The sequence below is a fragment of the Odocoileus virginianus genome, chromosome 24 (genome assembly GCF_023699985.2).
Source record: "Odocoileus virginianus isolate 20LAN1187 ecotype Illinois chromosome 24, Ovbor_1.2, whole genome shotgun sequence".
Taxonomy (NCBI): domain Eukaryota; kingdom Metazoa; phylum Chordata; class Mammalia; order Artiodactyla; family Cervidae; genus Odocoileus; species Odocoileus virginianus.
The window spans coordinates 51865512-51885629 of record NC_069697.1 but is presented as its reverse complement, the minus strand read 5'-3'; the positions used below and the strand labels follow the sequence as shown (position 1 = coordinate 51885629).

Sequence of the window (20118 nt, the reverse complement as noted above, 5' to 3'; positions counted from 1 at the left end):
ACTCCACTCAGTAAATGTTTGCTTCTGTTACATTCCAAATGATTCAATAAGTCAATGCATCTTTTAAAAAAGTATTTATTTATTTATTTGGCTACGGCAGGTCTTAGTTACAGCATGCAGGATCTCCGCTGCATTGTGTGAGCTCTTTCCGTGGGAACGTGGACCTGTAGCTGTGCCTTGTGGCCTTCAGTAGCTGTGGCCCCCAGGCTTAGTTGTTCCACAGCATGTGGGATCTCAGTTCCCCCACCAGGGATTGAACTTGCATCCCCTGCATTGCAAGGCAGATTCTTAACCACTGGAACACCAGGGAAATCCGAAGTCAATGCTTTTTTAAGGTATGTAATATTAAAACATACTAGTCAATGGCATAAAATCCCCCAAGGTCTCTATAACCTCACGTTTATGATCAGGAAGGTGAGCTAAGAGGACTGGGAGATACCTCCCGCTTCAGTTGCCCTCAGTGCAGACATCTGTACAACTCTGTACAAATGCCTTCTCCGCTCAGTCCGTACTCAGACCATCATGAGAGGAGAGGACACACATCAGGGTCTCTGGAAGCACTGGGACATCAGGGGAATTCCTGCCCTGCACATAGTAGGTGCTCAGTAAGCGTTAGCAGAAGACATAAGCCCGGGCTCCAGAAGTGACTCCCACGCTGCTCCACTGGAGGGTGGGGGAAGGGGATCTGGGCTGGGGGACCCGGCAGGTGGCAAAGGATGGAGGGTAGTGACTCTGTAGGAGGCGACAGAGGGAAGACTGCAGGGCGGCTCCTGTGAGGGAGGCTCCGTGAAGGTAGTGACTCTGTAGGAGGCGACAGAGGGAAGACTGCAGGGCGGCTCCTGTGAGAGGGGCTGCGTGAGGGTAGTGACTCTGTAGGAGGCGACAGGGGGAAGACTGCAGGGCGGCTCCTGTGAGGGAGGCTGCGTGAGGGTAGTGACTCTGTAGGAGGCGACAGGGGGAAGACTGCAGGGCGGCTCCTGTGAGGGAGGCTGCGTGAGGGTAGTGACTCTGTAGGAGGCGACAGAGGGAAGACTGCAGGGCGGCTCCTGTGAGGGAGGCTGCGTGTCCCCAGGGAGGGTTCGGGCCCTGCCTCTCTCGTACAGACCTCTCCTGTCTGTCCAGCCTGGTGTTAACCCTGGGACCCCTGGTCATGTGATAAGCCCCAGAAAGACACATTAGTCCCTCGCTTCTGCAGACAAAGGGGTGACCTCACTTCCTTCTTCAAATCCTCCTCAGGTCGCCCCACGCACCCCTACTCCTCCGCGAGGTCACCTGACTCTTCCTCTCATAGACGCACACCCAGCGCTGCCCAAGGCCGCGGTCACAGTCACTGGGCCTGTGTAAAGTTTTCGCCTTTTGTTTTAAGGAAAACATAATCAACGGACATGCATGCTTTCAAGACAAAACAAAAACTGGTTTCTGTGTCCCCCGATTGAAGACACCGTTTTCCAGCCAAGACTGGCTGAGCCGTCACCTGGGCAGATGTGTCAGGCGGGTGGTCACCCTCCACACACACCCCTGACTGCAAGGATCTTTAGGGAAGAAGGGCTTTCATCTCCCACGTGCACTGCCGTGGGAGCGCAGACTGGCCAGGTCCGAGGCACAGCTGGAAGAGGTGGGCAGGGGCAGAGGGCGGGGCCTGGGCCCTCCAGGTGCTCAGCCCTCCGCTAAGTGTGGATTCCTCCAGGTCGCAGGAGGGCCGTAAGGCTCAGAGCCTTGAGAGGCTGATGACGGAACAGGACACAGAGGAGAGCTACTGATCTCAGCTTCTCACCACAAAGCTTGTTTCTTTCTAATATCCCTGAGTCCTAAGTAATATCCCAAGAGGAGACTGGGGAGGAGATGGGAGTGAGGTGGGATGGGCGTCCTGGTGACACCCATCCTGGAGAGCTCTGCTCTCCACTGTATTTCCCTCCCCCGAGGCATCCTCTCCCCACTCTGTACGTGATACCCCCTACAATGCACCCCAGTCTTGGGTTACAGGGCCCTAGCAGGTTGGGGGCTAGTCCAGTACACCATGAGATCCACCAGGAAGCTGGGCAGGTAGCTCATGGGGAGGTAGATCAACTTGGCGTCCCAGCCAGGTGAGTATCGGGTGCGGGGATGGCAGGCGGTCAGGGCGTGCTCCATGCAGTTGGTCACCAAGGACAGATCCTGGCAGCAGGTTGTGTTCAACAAGTCAGGTGATTTCAAGACTGTCCAGAATGAGAAAGAATCCAGATATATTTTGACCTCCATCATTTCTGACTTAGGGATCAACTTATGGAGCAATGTTGTTAAGAATCCCTAGACCACCTAACTTGAATCAACCTACATTCTCAAATGAGTGCCCCAGTTCTTACCCCAGGAGCAATGGTTCCACACGAAGTCACCTCTAATTCCATTCCTGAGAATATCAGGACTACATAAACTGCAGGTGTCTACTAACAATAAATCTGAGGACATGAAAACCAGCTATTCTAATGCCAGCTTACCATGACTACACAGGTTTTCCCCTCTCCGGCTTCAGTGTCTTCCCCAAATAATAAGGGGTTCAGGGAGACAGTGGTCCCCATGTCTACCAAGCCTGGAGACTTTGCCGACATCACCAGGTGATTACGTGGAACCCTGGAGACAGAGCCCATGTCCCCAGTGTGTGGGTGACTCAGAGCCTGGAGGATGGACACGATACTGAAGGAAGCGCTAATGACCGACCCACACTTCCAGACAGGCTTTGCCTCTCTCCCCAGGGTCCACAGCCCACTCACTGTTAGCCAAGAACTTCTCTCCATAGAGTTCCTTGATCTCTGGGCTGGCCTGATTCCAAGATGCCTGGAGGCCCTGAGAAAGTGCCTTAGGGCTGGTCACAGCGGTCTTGAAATAACCAGGCTCGATCATAACCACCTTCACCCCAAAGTAGGAGAGCTCCCTCCTGCAAGGCAAACAGGCAGAGGGGCAAGGACTTCAGAGGTCTTTCAACATAAACACAAAAATACACCCCAAATTAGTAAGATACCAAGAAAGACTGTGGTGGGATAGCAGAAAATGCTGGGAGGTTGTGAAGTACAGAAAGCCAAAGGGAGAAATCTAACGATGCTGTTATTCTGAATAGAGTTTGAATATTTTTCCAAATATTTTGTACACATGTGCCTATACCTGTAAATCCTACAAACTGTGTTCCAAAGTACCAGTTAAGCACCATCTCCTAATATTCCCCTCACAGCTAATCCGTCACCAACCTCTTTCTATTTTTGTCTGCTCCATACTCCTCGGTGTCCTCTGTTCCTCTCCTAACTGGTCCACTTCCCAGCCATCTCTCAGCTGCACTGTTGGAACTGTCCCCTGAATATCATCTCTCTACCTCAATACCCCCTTCACCAACATTTGGAGCGCTCTTTAGCCCTGCAGAAGGTAGGGTCTCTACTACTTATATGATTAACTGGTTCACTTGATTAATTGCTTCCATGAGGTTACATTGCCTACAAGGTTCCCCCTACCTGATATTATAGCAGCAATAAATGTGGAACATGCTGTAGCCAATTATATCAGTGACAATTCTGCCTCACATTCAGACTGTGGGATGGCATCCAGGCCAAAGTAAGTTCATTCAAACTCTACAGTCATGGAGCCCATCCTGACATTAAGAACTTAGGAGGGAGCTTGCCAAGGAATGCCTGGCAAAGTAAGAGACAACTACAATAAAAAGAGCTCCAGTCAATGATGAAGGGAACACTGTGAAAGGCTCTCCCAGAAACACAGAGGCAGGAGGACCGAGGTGGGCAGTGTGTCCCAGGCCATCACCTGAGGGAGTCCGAGAAGGCCTCCACGCCGTATTTGGACATGCTGTAGCCTCCACCGAAGAGTGCCACCCGGCCCATGACGCTGGAGACGTTGACCACACGGCCCCTCGCCTTCCGCACCAGGGGCAGCAGACTCAGGGTCACATCAATCACCCCCAACAGGTTCACGTCCAGAATCTTCATGAAGTCCTGTTTGGTCAGCCACTGGTTGGGTGCCGTGGGCGTGGAGATGCCGGCATTATTCACCAGACCCCAGAGTCCTGGGAACAGTGAAGGCAAGAGGGCACGCTGTGCTGGGCCCAGCAGTGAGGACCCCGTCACGGCGCCAGGTCTCTTTCCGACCCGGGAGGACGGTAGGGGAGAGGCCGCGGGGGAGCGGCTGGAGCAGAGACGACCACGCTCCTGGGGGTTTGGGGAGACCAGACCCTGCGAGCGGCGGGAGGACAGAGGCGCCTCTCTCCTGACGCCGTCTTCACACCCCACCCCCTGCCTGGCGACAAGGGGCCAGAGCTGATGAGGGCGGGTACTGAGCTTCAGAAGATGGAGTGTGTCTATAGTCTGGATCTGAGAACGAAATTGTGAGTTTTCACAATCCGTGTTGCCTTTGCAGACATTATAAACATACCTCTGACTTTTCAGATTTTCTGAGTGCTCAACAGCTAATATGAAAGAAAGAGAGGAAAACAGAGAGAAATAATGAGGAATGGAGGGAAAGAGAGGAAGGAAGGAGAAAACAGATAAAAGACAAAGATAAAAAGATGAATGAAGGTTAAAGGCAGATTGGTTGAGGAAAAGAGACCTGAAGTCCCAGGTTTGGGGGAACTGGTTAGAGGCGTGGTACTGAGCGGTAGGGCCTGGCCTGGAAGCACCTTTATCAATACTGAGTTATATTCCTACAAAAATTTGGGAATTCAGTGGGTAGGTTTTCAGGAGAAGCCATGTTTCCCCAAATCAGAAATACATCTTTTTCCCAGAAAAATCTACCCTCTCCCTCCCACAGGAGGCCACTCTGGCCCCAGTCCCCTCAGATCACCGGTTGCCCAGCTTCATAGGAACCTATCTGTGAGACACATCAAGAACTTAAAGACTTATCAACTAACAGAACTCAGGGCAGAACAGCAGGGTCAGGGCATTTGGGAACAAGGTGTTGGGGTGAACACACAGAATTAGTTCCTCCACTGCTCAGCACCAAGCCTGCCCTTGTAGAAATGGGTATTCCTCATTATTTGACCAAAAATCAAATTAGTACCTGTGATTAGAGCTTAGGCAATTGGGTAGAAAGAAGTTTACCTAGACATCATTTATGTTCAAGGCAATGAATAAAATATGGGAACCAATTACATTCATACCATAAGGTAATTTTCATGAAGTAGAGCTATTCTAAAGAATACAATATTCTCAATCATTATTTATTATGTTTTTGAACACATTTTTGTTACCTGTAAAATTGTTCACCTTCTTTCACTGGAAAATTAGGAAAGAGACTATGTCCAAAATGTAATATCATGTATGTCAAAATGTTATCAGCACTCATCTGTGGCTGGTAGGATTTGGGGTGATTTGGTTTTCGTCCACATACTTTTCCCACTGTCCACCGTGTCATGTTTAAAATCTGTATTTAGATAAATTAAAGTTCTCTCCTTCTCCCATAAAACACAGGCACAATTGTAGTACCACAAAGAGACACATCACACATACAGAAAAAAAAAAAAAAAAAAAAGAGAACGTGACCACACAGTAGTTTTCAGGCCTTCCTTAGACAATTCCTGAAAGTCCAGTGTCAGCACCGAAACGGGTGACATTAAACCTCAAGTAGCCGGGCTACGGGTCACCAGCAAGAGCATGTTTAGGTGCTGAGAACACAGCCCAGCTCCAGCCCTGCCCCCAGCCACCCATGCAGCCTTCCAGTCAGAGTCCGCCTCTCCACCCCTCCCCAAGAAAGTCCATCCTGATTACCCTGGTCACACAGTAAGAGAGCCAGACTTTCGCTGAGAGAGGAGGGGACACCAGACAGGTAGTCTGCAAGGACACAGTCTCATCAGGGAAATCTCTCCCCCAAACGACAGAGCCTCAAGGTCAGGAGGTGGGGGTATGGTGTGGCAGAGGTTTGCCTGGTCACCCGCGAGAGATGAAGGCAGGTGGATTTCAAGTCACAGAAACAGCTTGGAATTAAACAGCTCCCCAGGGAGCTGACAACAGGTCTTCTCTCACACAGAGAGAAGAAATAAACAAACAAGAAATCCGGGTGTTACCTCTGTCCCCCACACGCTCCTTCACCCACTCAGAGGCCGCAGCGACGCTCTCAGTCTTGGTGACGTCCAGGATCACCGTCTGCAGCCTGTCTGACGTCTGGTTCCTCAGCTGCTCGGCCCCCTGCTCCGTCAGACACGCAGCCAGGACCCTCAAGCCTCGCAGGTCCAGTTGCCTGGCCAGCAGGTTCCCGAAGCCCGAGTCACAGCCCGTGATGAAGACGAACTTGTCCCGGAGGTGGCTCACCACCTGCCTCTCCCGGTACCAGCGCAGGAGGTAGAACAGGCCCACGAGGACCGCCAGGTGCAGCCACATGGCCTTTTACGGGACAGACACACAGCCTGGGGTGAATAGAGTGGCTGGTGACCGGACAGGACAAATTAAGCACACACAGGTTTACTGTTGGCAAACCAGGGCCCAGGCCCTCTGGCATGGAGTTCTGAAGATTGTCCTGTTCACCCTCTGCAGTGAGGATGACTGACTCTGACCCTGACGCGTGCTCTCTGGGACACTGAGCCCGTCTCTAACAGATGTCCATGCATTTACGCCTCAGTCCCTCAGGGACGACAGTAGGTTTCCCAACCACCCTGTCTGGCCCTCCCACACTCCCTTTTGCCTCTACCCTCCTCTCCCCTCGCCTCCCTGCCCCCACACACTGGGACCCGCACGTCGCACGGTTCCCTGGCTCACGACTATCTGCTTCCCTTTGTCCCTTTCAAGTCTGGGACCTGAGTCTCCCAGATCCAAAGAATACTCTTCAGGGGGAATATACGTAGATTCATGAAACACATGGCTTCAGCACCCAGTGCATCTGCCAACTCGCTGAGCGGCTTACTCTGACCTGGGTCCCTCTCTGGCTCAGCTCGCAGAAGTCCCTCTGAGAGACTAAGTCCCCGCAGCCTCTCCAGGATTAGAAGGAGAAGGCAAAGGAGAATAAGGTCTCACCTGGTTCCCCGGAGCAGAAACGTGTTCTGGGGTGCAGCGGGGGCGTCTGGGGCACTGCGAGGAAACGGGAGGGGCTGAGGGGACACAGGCGAGGGTGAGACTCTCCCAGATGCTGGGACGGGTCTTAGGAGGACTCACACAAAGCTGCTTTCATAGCTGGTCCTCTTTAACTCCGTGAAGAGGCCCTGCCCACAGCCCTGGTGCCCGGCTCCATTGGCCCTTCCCTTCTGTGCCCAGCTCCCGCCCAGCCCAGCTCCACACCCAGGTTCCTGACCACTCAGACATTGAGTTGAACCCTGGCAAGCATTAACTGGGATTCTAACTCTCCCAAGCGGGGGATCTATAAACCATCACGACAGAAAGGAATAATTGCGGTTTGTATTAGCATGACAGTGGAGAGGAGGAGGGAGCTGACTCCTCAGGAGACTAAAGAAAGGACCTGAGACCTATAACTCCCAGTAAGCAAAGAAAACAGATGCTGGGAGGAAGGAGAGGCTTCCCCAAGGACACAGAGGCTCAGATGCTCCTGGAACCCGCCCTAGCAGCCAACAACAGAGGAGATGGCAGATTAGCCTTTACTGGTCATTTCCACCCGCAGGGAGCCGACTGTCATCCTGAAAGGGGTTTCCCTCCGGTGGGAGTCGGCAGCAGTAATGGAAAGGATGGTCCTGCAGCAAGCAGCCTGTGCATGCTTCCTGGGTGACCAGCCGGACCCTCCTACAGGGGCTCCCCAAAGGGTGAGGTGGAAGAAGGCCAAGATGGAGGACGGTGCCCTGGAAACTGTCAGAAAGTTAGGGGGATATGCAAGTCTTCCTCAAACACTAACCCTGCTAAGGGAGAAGGTTGTGGTTTCTTTATTGAAAGAAACGAGATTTTTTTTCTCAATTACCACGAATCCCACCACCATAACTTCCCAAGGGGCCATTCAGCAGACGCATCCCAGCTTTCACCCCATCTGCTTCCCTTTTGTGAATCTGAAAGTCATGTGATGACTCACTGGGGTCCCAGGGGCTGCAGACCACATTCTGGGCGGGACAGCCCCAGGAAAGTCAGCAGAGAGGAGAGGAGTCTTGGCGACTCTCACTCACCCGAGAGCTGCAAGGGGCAGAACAAGAAATCTCAGACGTGACCGCGCTGGGAGACTCACTGGCATGAATCTCTGCAGGAAGTCCTACAAGGCAGAGGACTAAGGCAGCACACATCTGAGCTCCCTATGAACTGGAGTGACGAGGGGCGCCCCCTGGTGACGCCCTGCAGAGTGTCATGAGATGCACTTGGCAAGAGTCGGGGCCACACACAATTCCACCATCCACCCAGGAAGGGTCCTGTGAAGAGGGGAAGGCATCTGTAACAACAGGAGGTGGTAGGACTGGAGTGAGAGTTAATTGTGCAATTTATTTCCAGCCCCCCATGGATTCAGTCCCACTACCTGGTGATATAACACTGCCTTCCAGTGCTGAATTTCTGGCGCTTGGAAGGGTTGAGGATTGGGATTGGGGAATTACTGACCACATTCAGCTCACAGTGGGCCAGGACAGCCTGAGGAAAAAGTGACCACAGCTTCCTATGGCACTATTGGGGATGTCCATAGCATGGGTTCCTGCCTTGCACACATCCATTAAACCAGACCCACTTCCCTCCCCAAAGAAGGTGGCCAGGAAAGAGGAGGATCGGGCTTTGCCGAGGGTCCAGGCTGAGGATGTGCATGGGTGTTCACTGCACTTCCTTTTAATGCACCTGTTGTTCTGCCTCGTCTGAACTGGGGCCCTGAGTCTCAGTCCACACTGTCCGCCATGACACCCATCTCATGCAGCCTTCGCCCCCCACCCTGGCCCCTGTGTAAGATCAGCAAGGAGGGTCATGGGGTTTAACGTCACAAGCTCTCTACAGTCTGAAGAGGATCCCTGAGGGTTAGTCCCAAGGTCCTGAACACCCACCTTCAAGTTACAAAGTGAATCAATGATTATTCGGTTTCAGTTGGTTTATGTCTGGCATTCTGTGTGTGTGTGTGTGTGTAAATAATAATATGAAAATCTGGAGTCTTCAGATCAAGCATGAAGCTCTAGTCTGCATCTGAGTAGGGGACATGGAGTGACCTGAGGGCCTTGAAGGACTCGGAGACTCTTGATCCTCCTGGTCATGCTGCCTCTTCAGCAGTCCCCTGTCTGACACCAAGAACCAGACTCAGAGCTCAGACACTTCAACCCTATCCTCTCTCTGCTATCCTCCCCTAGTAATGCCCTGGCCATCTCTCCTCTGGGAACATCCCTTACCTGGGGACACAACTCCCACACATTTGGAAGTGCCCTCACTGCAGCCCCTGGAGTCTCCCCCACAGTTGTGATGCAGCAGTTCCCCTGATGAGTTGCCTCATGTTTACCCTCCCCACAGGGCGCCCGGAACCTATATATGTAGCAGTTAAGCGATGCTACACTCCATCATCGAGGGTGCAGAAGGACTGCACGCTGAAGTCATTTCAGTCCCAACTCTGCCTCCAAAACTGACCATGGGCCCTCATGCAGGCAGTGATGTGTTTAATCAAACTCCTTAGTCCTAGACCCAAGTGGACACCAAATGGATAAAAAGTTTCTTCCCAGTGAAAGACTTACACAGAGCAAGGGAGAGAGAGACATGGAGGAACAGTTTCCAGAGAGAGGAAAGCCCTGAAAAACAGTGCCCTGCAAGCACAGAAGCAGGAGGACAGGGAGGACGTGCATTCAGGCCATAACCTGAGGGTCTGAGAAGGTCTCCACGCCCTACTTGGACGTGAAGTAGCTTCCAGGGTTCACCCAGCCCACGACACCAGAGACATTGACCACATAGCCCGCTCACCTTCCACACCAGGGTAGCAGACTCAGGGTCACCCCTAATAGGTTTACGTACAGAGTTTTCATGAAGTACCAGCCGCTCATTCAGTGGGGGTGGACGTGGAGATGCTGGCATTATTCACCAGACCCCAGAGTCCTGGGAAGAGTGAGGATGGGAGGGCAACAGTGTGCTGGCCCAGGAGCGAGGACCCAGCTGTGATGCCAAATCCCTTCCAGCCCAGGGAGGACTTTGGGAGAGAGGGTGCAGGGGGAATGGCTGGAACAGACACCGCCATGATCCTGGGGAGACCAGAGCCAGGACCCTGTGAGCAGTGAGAGGACAGAAGGTGTGCCTCCGTCCTGACTCAGCCTTCACAGCACAGTCCATTGCCTGGAGACAAGAAACTGGCACCCCAGAGCTGGTGAAAGCAGGACAGATAAAAATGAAATACGACGGATCCGTAGTCAGGAAGTCGGTGTGAGAAACTTCATAGTCCATGTTGTCCCCTTGAACATTATAAATATCTGGTTACATAGATTCTCAAACAGCTTCAGGATGATGCTCAACAGCTAGTAAGAGGGAAGGAGAGGAAAACATGGAGAGACAGTAAGGTAAGAGGGGATGAGAGAAAGAATACGGAATAAAAGGGGGAGAAACAGTGAGTAAAGTCTGGGTGCAGGTAGGTTTGATAAAATACAGCTGAAATCCAGGTTTAGGCAAACATGTTGACAAGCCTGGTATTGACTTCTTGGACCTGGGCTTGAAACACTTTCATCAACACTAAACTACATTCCTGAAGGAATCTGAGGAATTCCTTCAAGGGGTAGTGTTTCGGAGGGAGGCAGACATGCCTCTATTAACCACCGTCACCAAAACTGGAATTTACACTTGGCGCTAGGAAAGTCCACCCTCCCTCCCACCACAGGGGGCCACTCAGGCCCCAGCCCCTCCCTCAAGTGCTGACCAGTCCCTGCAAATCACAGGTGCCCAGCTGCATGGAAACCTGTCTAGGAGAAACAAAGACGAATACCAAGAATTCAAAGATGTACCAGCTAACAGGACTCTGGGCAGAGAGCAGGGTCAGGGCAGTTGGGCACAGGAATTATTAACACACATAATTAGTCCCTCCCCTGCTCAGCAGCAAGGCTGCCCTTGTAGGAATGGTCATCCTCCCTCCGCATTTGACCAAATATCAAATTAATATACATGACTAGAGAGTAAGGAATTGGGTGGAAAGAAGTTTACCAAGACATCATTTATGTTGAATACAATGAATAAAATGTGGGAAGCTATTATATTCACACCATGAGTACTTTTTACTAAGTAGTGCTGTTCTAAAGAATACAATATTTTCCATTTGTAGAAGAGCTAGTGCTTATCCTTCTAAAACTCTTTCAAAAAATTACAGAGGAAGAAACATTTCCAAACTCCTTCTATGAGGCCACCATCACTTTGACACCAAAACCAGACAAAAACAACAACAATAAAAAAGAAAACTACAGGCTAATATCAATGATGAACATAGATGCAAAATTCCTCAGCAAAATTTTAGCAAACAGAATTCAGCAACACATCAAAAAGCTCATACACCATGATCAAGTTGGGTTTATTCCAGGGATGCAAGGATTCTTCAATATATGCAAATCAATCAATGTGATACACTATACTAACAAATTGAAAGATAATGTTGTAGCCACGAGTTCCAGGAAACAAACACTCAGAAGGAAAATGCGGATAGTGGAGTGCAATTTATTACACTGGCGGGCCCAAGGCAGAGTCTCCTCTTAGCCAAGGACCCCAACTAGCTTTTGTGAAAACCTTATATACCCTAAGGGTATGTGCTCAAACCCACCCCCTCAAATTCCCTGAAACTAGTCTGAACAAAGGAAAAGAAAGATACAATCAAATTTAACCTGTGATTCGTATGCCTTAAGCTTAGGTAGTTGACAGTGGACAATTATCGATAGGCCTGTGGTCATACGCCAATAAGCATAACAGAATTTATGATTCTATTCAGTCACACAGATAATTAGGGTATTCCTTTAGGCGATGGAGAGTAGGTAGGAGCCCTGGGACTCTTCCACGGGGTGGGGGTGTGTGTGTGTGTCTGGTTTTCCAGTTGGTATGTCGTTTCCATAGATCCTGGGCATAGAGCTCAAAGTCCACAGTCTGGCCCAAGATGGAGTCCTGCTTTCAAGATGGAGCCTGTTCTGTCTCTTTCCTCCTTCATTCTCCCGCTCCTGATGCTCTTAACTCGTAGTATGAGCATCACTCATAGGGATATATTGCACCCTGGCTCTCTGACTGCCAATTTGGGAGAACGACACCAACCTTTGGGTCACAAAGCTCATTATACATTGTACAATGCAGGGTCCACAAAGCAGAACCATCAAGGCAACTGTGACAATGGTAAATATAGTTTCCCACCAATCACCCTTCACCCAAGATAGGACCGAAGTCCAGAAAGGAATGTTTTCATTTGGCATTGCTTTTAGCTGGTTTTTCATGTCATCTAAAGCAGCTGATACATTGCCAGATAAATCAGGAATTTATGCACAACGTTCAACCTCAATTATAGCACAGGTCCCTCCTTGAGCAGCTGTGAGCATGTCCAGAGCCATTCTATTTGAATCGCCGCTTTTCTCACTAGGATTTGTTCTCCATTTAAGGCTTGGATGGCTTTAGCGCCATCTAGGAGGGCCTGTTTTGCGAAATTAGTCAAGGCCTCTACTTTATTTTATTTATTTATTTTTTAATGTTAACTGGAGGCTAATTACTTTACAATATTGTGATGCCTTTTGCCATACATTCACATGAATCAGCCATGGGTGTACATGTGTTCCCCATCCAGACCTCCCACCTCCCTCCCCATCCCGTCTCTCAGGGTCATCCCAGTGCACCAGCCCTGAGCACCCTGCCTCATGCATCGAATCTGGACTGGTGATCTATTTCACATATAATAATATACATGTTTCAATGCTATTCTCTCAGATCATCCCACCCTTGCCTTCTCCCACAGAGTCCAACAGTCTGTTCTTTACATCTGTGTTTCTTTTGCTGTCTTTGCATATAGGGTCATCATTACCATCTTTCTAAATTCCATATATATGCATTAATAAACTGTATTACTGTTTCCCTTTCTGACTTACTTCACTCTGTATAATAGGCTTCAGTTTCATCCACCTCATTAGAAGTGATTCAAATGCATTCTTTTTAATGGCTGAGTAATATTCCATTCTTATCAGGCTTCCCTGGTAGCTCAGATGGTAAAGCATCTGCCTACATTGCAAGAGACCCAGGTTCGCTCCCTGGGTTGGGAAGATGCCCTGGAGAAGGAAATGGCAACCCACTCCAGTATTCTTGCCTGAAAAATCCCTTGGACTGAGGATCCTGGTAGGCTATAGTCCATGGGGTCGCAAAGAGTCGGACATGACTGAGCAACATCTCATTTCTTATCCATTCGTCTGCCGATGGGCATCTAGATTCCTTCCATGTCCTGGCTATTGTAAACAGTGCTGCGATGAACATTGGGGTACGCGTGTCTCTTTCAATTCTGGTTTCCTTGGTGTGTATGCCCAGCATGGGATTGCTGGGTCGTTTGGCAGTTTTACTTCCAGCTTTTAAAGGAATCTCCACGCTGTTCTCCATAGCGGCTATACTAGTTTGCATTCCCACCAACAGTGTAAGAGGGTTCCTTTTTCTCTACACCCTCTCCAGCATTTATTGTTTGTAGATTTTTTGATAGCAGCCATTCTGACCAGCGTGAGATGGTACCTCATTGTGGTTTTGATTTGCATTTCTCTGATAATGAGCGATGCTGAGCATCTTTTCATGTGTTTGTTAGCCATTTGTATATCTTCTTTGGAGAAATGTCTGTTTAGTTCTTTGGCCCATTTTTTGATTGAGCCCACTTGAAGAGTGGGTCTTTCATGGGGGGAAAGGTCACTTGTGTCCCCAATTTAGACAGTAAGCCTCTTCCCAACAAAGGTACTGGGCATTCAGGGATGTATAAAAATTCATGAGTCACTTGGTGTTCTCCCATCTGACGTTTTCAGGGTAGGCCTGAGACACAAAGGCTGCATTTATCACCATCTGAGACTGAGTAGCCTCTGGATGTATTGGCGTATAAAGTCTACAGGCCTCGCACAGTCTTTCGTAGAACTCAGAGGGTGATTCGCTTTCCCCTTGAATCACTTCGGAGGGTTTTGCCATACTCATAGGTTTTGGGGGCCCCCCCTCTTGAGACCTTGTAAAATAGCTGCCTGATTTCTCTCCAGGCAGCCCTTCCCTTCCTCTGGGTCACAGCCCCAGTTGGGCCTCTCACCGGCCGGCTGGTTCTCCCACCGCTGCGGGTTTGCAGTGCCCTCCCTTCTTCTGTGTCTCCCCAGTTAGGCCTCTCACCGGGCCGGCTGGTTCTCCACCGCTGCAGGTTTAGGGCCCTCAGGTGCCGTTTCTCTGAACCATTTTCTGGCCTCAGTGAGGCTCCTGTGTCTGTCCTCAGGGCTGAAGAGGGAGACTAGGAGTTGGATTATGTCACCCCATGCAGGGCGGTGGGTTTGAACAATAGTCTCCATTGGCCTAATCATGGCTGTGGCTCCCCCGAGTACCGTGGAGTGTGTCTCTGCCAGTTTAATATATCTGTGGAGGAAATGGCTGGTGGTAACAAGCTACAGGGGGCTGATGGCGGTGCCCACACGCGTCCTGACCCGGAGGCTGCTGCAGCTCTCTGAGGGGCGTTTGCAGTGGGGCTCTTTCCCCTGCTCCTTGGAGGTGCGCGGCCTCTGTCTAATCCCTGTGCTTTCTTCTCCCTCCCCATCAGGACTCACTGGGAGAGGCGGATACCATCTAGGGGGTCTGGCTGAGGTGGAATTCTGGGGGCGTTGACCAGAGGTCTCCACTGCTGGGATCGGAGCCTGCCCCAACAGCGGCCCTACAACCTCCGGGAGAGCTGGCGGAGGAGCAGCGGCTGCCTCGGGAACTTCCCCTGGCCCTGGATCGGGCGTTAAGGCGGCCTCCGGTCCTGGTGTGGAACTGGGAGGCAGGCGTGTCATTATCCAGTGTGGCGGAGGGGTCAGGTCATCCCCGTCCAAATCCTGTAGAATTTTCTTTTTTATCACCAGCCAATTTTTGTGCCATTAATATTTTTCCCTTTCCCTTCTGGATACAGAACCTCGTCCAAGTAGGAGGGTCTTGAGCTAACCCTAGCCCTGAGTCAATAGATGGATACTGATCCGGGTGTCCTGGCTCTCCTGTGACTACTGTGTAGACTGCTTCCACTGTTTTTGACTTCATGGTGTTCTCTGGTGGCCATCCTACTCCCACAGGGGGCCATTCGACCTCACAGAGTCTGTGGAGGCAGTTAGGCGTCATCTTCACCCCATAGTCTCCTCCAAATCCCTTCTTTAAATTTTTAATCATGCACTCCAATACAGTTGCCTTAGATTCACTTCCCCCCATCTTGCTTACCTTCTCAGACCTTCTTCTACTTTTCCTTTTCATTCTGTCTACGAAGTTCTCAATACCCTATGTACTTCTGATATTGCCACTCAATGAAACACTTAAATTGCCATTTTGCCTCCTTCCTAATTGGGGTGAGAAGAGCCTTACTTGGCAGACCCCAGAGGGAGAAGGGGGATCAGCATGTCTTCACCTGCCAATCAGCACAGCTGAACCAGAATACCATGTGGTCCAAGACTGTTGATCCCTTAACTTTTTAGGTCCGTTCTGCTTTGGAGGGCTTGATCAGGTGTGGATGAAGACACAGATGGGTTATACATCACACGTCCAGGCTGTCCCCAGAAAAGCTAATTCATACTCACTTATGTATCCGCCTTCTTCTAGCCTGACAATTCTGAGGGAGCCAAGAACTTCACAGCAAATGGGACACCTCCTCGGGGAGGGCAGAATACGAGCACACAAAGACCAAGTTTGTTTTCCTAAAAATCCCCTGGCGATCGCCTGGTAATAATTTTCCCTGAGACGGCGTGGACACCACCTTCTAAATGACCTTCACAAATTTCCTTCCTAAGCCCTAACATGCTCGTCAACCTGTGTACCAAGCAATCACTGCCACCTGCCTATTTCAGGCTCCTGTGGGTCTGTGCCCCTTCTAGTCCCTCCCGGGGTGGGGGGTGTGAAGGAGTGATCAGGCCCCTTTTTCCACCCTACCGGGTGGGTTTCTCCTCACCTGAGTGCTCAGTTCCCCACTACCTGCTACCTGCCCCACTACATGCTAACGTGAAAGCTCTAGGTGTTGAGAAACATAATCCTTCCAGAAGGGCGAGGTGCATCAAATGTTGTAGCCACACGTTCCAGGAAAGAAACTCACTCAGAACGCCAAAGCAGATAGTCGAATGCAGTTTATTACACTGGTGGGCCCAAAGCAGAGTCTCCTCTTAGCCAAGGACCCCCGACTAGCTTTTGTGACAACCTTATATACCCCAAGGGTATATGCTCAAACCCACCCCCCCAAATTCTCTGAAACTAGTCTGAACAAAGGAAAAGAAAGATACAATCAAAGTTAACCCGTGATTCGTATGCCTTAAGCCTAGGTAGTTAACAGTGGACAATTATCAATAGGCCTGTGGTCATATCCCAATAAGCATAACAGAATTTATGATTCTATCTGGTTACACAGATAATTAAGGTATTCTTTTAGGCGACGGAGAGTCTAGGTGCGAGCCCTGGGGCTCTTCCATCCAGAGGGGGGTGGGTGGGTGGGGTCTGGTTTTCCAGTTGGTGTGTCATTTCCATAGATACTGGGCATAGAGCTCAAAGTCCACAGTCCGGGCCAAGATGGAGCCTGCTCTGTTTCCTCCAATAATAACCATATGATGAAAACGCCTTTGACAAAATACAGCACCCATTTGTGATTAAAGTTCTTCAAGAAATGGGCATAGAAGGAACCTACCTCAACATGGTAAAGGCAACATATGATAAGCCTACAGCAAACATTATTTTCAATGGTGAAAAACTAAAAGCATTCTCTCTAAGATCAGGAACAAGACAAGGGTGTCCACTTTTGCCACTATTATTCAACATACTTCTGGAAGCCCTAGCTACAGCAATCAGAGAAGAAAAAGAAATAAAAGGAATCCAGATGGGAAAAGAAGTAAAGCTCTTACTGTTTGCAGACAACATGATACTGTACATAGAAAACCCTAAAGATAGTATCAGAAAATTACTAGAGCTTATCAGTGAATTTAGCAAAGTTTCAGGATATAAAATGAATAAACAGACATCACTGGCATTTCTATATACTAACAATGAAAAATCAGAAAGAAAAATTAAGGAATCAATTCCATTCACAACTGCAACAAAAAATTAAATATCTAGGAATAAACTTACCTAAGGAGGCAAAAGAACTGTACACAAAATAATAAGACACTAATGAAAGAAATCAATGATAACATAAACAGATGGAGAGATATTCCATGTTCTTGGGTGGGAAGAATCAATATTGTGAAAAAGACTATACTACCAAATGCAATCTACAGTTTCAGTGCGATCTCTATCGAATTACGAACAGCATTTTTCACAGAACTAGAACAAAAGATTTCACAATTAATATGGAAACACAAAAGACCCTGAATAGCCAAAGCAGCCTTGAAAAAGAGGAACGGAACTGGAGGAATCCACCTTCCTCACTTCAGATTACACTACAAAGCTACAGTCATCAAGACAGTATGGTACTGGCACAAAAACAGAATACAGACCAATGGAACAAGATAGAAAGCCCAGAAATAAACCCATGCATCTATGGGTACCTTATTTTTTACAAAGGAGGCAAGACTATACAATGGGGCAAAGACAGCCTCTTCAATAAATGGTGCTGGGAAACTGAAGAGAGATTAGATTAAAAGAATGAGATTAAAACACCTCCTAACACCATACACAAAGATAAACTCAAGATGGATTAAAGACCTAAATGTAAGACCAGAAAGGATAAAACTCTTAGAGGAAAACATAGGCAGAACACTCGATGACATAAATCAAAGCAAGATCCTCTATGGCCCACTTTCTAAAGTAATGTAAATAAAAACAAAAGTAGACAAGTGGGACCTGATTAAACTTAAAAGCTTTGCACAGCGAAGGAAACTATAAGGAAGGTGAAAAGACAACCCTCAAAATGGGAGAAAATAATAGCAAATAAAACAACTGACAAAGGATTAATTTCCAAAATATAGAAGCAGCTCATATAACTCAACACCAGAAAAACAAACAACCCAATGAAGAAGTGGGGAAAAAGACCTAAACAGACATTTCTCCAAAGAAGACATACAGATGGCTAGCAAACACATGAAAAGATGCTCAACATCACTCATTATTAGAGAAATGCAAATCAAAACTACAATGAGATATCACCTCACACTGGTCAGAATGGCCATCATCAAAAAGTCTAAAAGGCCAGCCATCACAAAGGCCAGCATCAAAAATGCTAGAGAGGGTGTGGAGAATAGGGAACACTCTTGCACTGTTGGTGGGAATGTAAACTGATACAGCCACTATGGAAGACAGTATGGAGATTCCTTATAAAACTAGGAATAAAATCACCATATAACCCAGCAATCCCACTCCTAGGCATATACCCTGAGGAAATCAGGGTTGAAAAAGACACGTGTATCCCATTATTCATTGCAGCACTATTTACAATAGCTAGAACATGGAAGTAACCTAGATGTCCATCAACAGATGAATGGATAAAGAAATTGTGGCACATATACATAATGGAGTATTAGTAAGCCATAAAAAGGAATGCCTTTGAGTCAGTTCTAATGAGGTGGATGAACCTAGAACCTATTATGCAGAGTGAAGTGAGTCAGAAAGAGAAAGATAAATATCGTATTCTAACACATACATACGGAATCTAGAAAAATGGTACTGAAGAATCTATTTACAGGGCAGCAATGGAGAAATAGACATAGAGAATAGACTCGTGGACATGGGGAGAGGGGAGGAGAGGGTGAGATGTGTGGAGAGAGTAATATGGAAACTTACATTACCATGTGCAAAATAGACAGCCAACGGGAATCTGCTGTGTGTCTCAGGAAACTCAAACAGGGGCTCTGTATCAACCTAGAGGGGTGGGATGGGGAGGGAGATGGGAGGGAGGTTCAAAAGGGAGAGAATAAATGTATACCTATGGCTGATTCATGCTGAGGTTTGACAGAAAACAGCAAAATTCTGTAAAGCAATTATCCTTCAATTAAAAATAAATAAATTAAAAAAATACAATATTCTCAATCATTATTTATTTTGTTTTTAAGAAATTTTTGTTACCTGTAAAATTGTTCACCTTCTCTCAGTGAAAAATTAGGATACAGACTAAGTCCAAAATGTAGTATCATGTATGACAAAATGTTATGAGCACCTATCCGTGCGTGGTGGGATTTCAGGTAATTTGGTTTTCATCCACATATTTTTCCCACGGTCCACATGTCATGTTTTAAATTTATACTTAGATAAATTAAAGTTCTTTCTTTCTCCCGTAAAAAAACAGGCACAATTGTAAATATACACAGTCAGGGGGGAAAAACTAGAGTAAGTAACCCCACGGTAGTTTACAGGCCTTCCTTAGACAACTCCTGAGATTCAGAGTCATCACTGAAAATGGGTGACATTTAAACCCATGCCAGATGAATCTGGGTCACGAGCAAAAACTGGATCAAGGGCTGAGAACACAGACCAGCTCCAGCCGTGCCCCCAGCAAACCATGCAGCCGTCCAGCCAGAGTCCCCGCCTCCACCCCTTCTCCAGAAAGTCTGCCCTGATCACCCTGCTCACACAACAGCAAGAAACCCAGCCCCTCTGCTGAGAAAGGAGGGGATGCCAGAGGGAGAGTCTTGCAAGGACACATTCTCATCAGGGAAGTCCCTCCCCCAAACTGCAGAGCCTCAAGGTCAGGAGGTGGAGGAGGGGAAAAGAAGAGGCTGGACTCATCTGATGGGTAAAGGCAGGTAGGACTTCAACTTCTGGAAAACACCTTGAAACTCTCCAGGTTGCTGTCAAGGGTCCCCTCTTCAGAGAGAAGAAGAAACAAACAAAAGAAATCTGGGTGGTGCCTCTGTCCCCTGCATGCTCCTTAAAATCTCCTGGGTGGCCACAGCGATGCTTTCTGTCCTGGTGAAGTTCAGGACCACCATTGCCAGCCTTCAGACCTCTGGTTCCTGAGGTTATCCACCCCTGCTCTGGCACACACACGCTCAATACCCTCAAGACACACAGGTCCATCTGCCTAGCTAGCAGTTCCCTGAAGCCCCCGCCATAGCCTGTGATGAAGATGTACTTGTCCCAGACGTGCTCATCTCCTGCTTCTCCTGGTATCAGCGCCGAGGTA

General features: G+C 48.7%; 1 protein-coding gene across 2 annotated transcripts; it reads right to left on the bottom strand.

Moving 5' to 3' along the window:
- Nucleotides 1-59: 59 nt before the first annotated feature.
- LOC110123144 (retinol dehydrogenase 16-like) lies at nt 60-7142 on the bottom strand. 2 transcript variants are annotated; one of them, XM_020870908.2, is made up of 5 exons: nt 6975-7142; nt 6032-6370; nt 3781-4039; nt 2748-2911; nt 60-2195 (listed from the first exon to the last, which is right to left on the bottom strand). In XM_020870908.2, exons 2-5 carry the CDS (start codon nt 6342-6344, stop codon nt 1978-1980), a joined length of 954 nt encoding a protein of 317 aa, XP_020726567.1. In that variant the 5' UTR covers nt 6345-6370; nt 6975-7142; the 3' UTR covers nt 60-1977. The 2 variants fall into 2 exon arrangements, with proteins under 2 accessions (XP_020726567.1, XP_020726568.1); XM_020870909.2 differs by having other exon boundaries at nt 6032-6347.
- Nucleotides 7143-20118: the final 12976 nt, after the last annotated feature.

What these genes read in the sequence shown, in the direction of transcription:
- LOC110123144 (XM_020870908.2), bottom strand. Translation starts at nt 6,344, where the DNA reads ATGTGGCTGCACCTGGCGGTCCTCGTGGGCCTGTTCTACCTCCTGCGC. An exon ending in GGAGCGTGTGGGGGACAGAG is followed by an intron (nt 4,040 to 6,031) that starts GTAACACCCGGA and finishes CACTGTTCCCAG; the next exon opens with GACTCTGGGGTCTGGTGAAT. An exon ending in AGAGAAGTTCTTGGCTAACA is followed by an intron (nt 2,196 to 2,747) that starts GTGAGTGGGCTG and finishes CATTCTGGACAG; the next exon opens with TCTTGAAATCACCTGACTTG.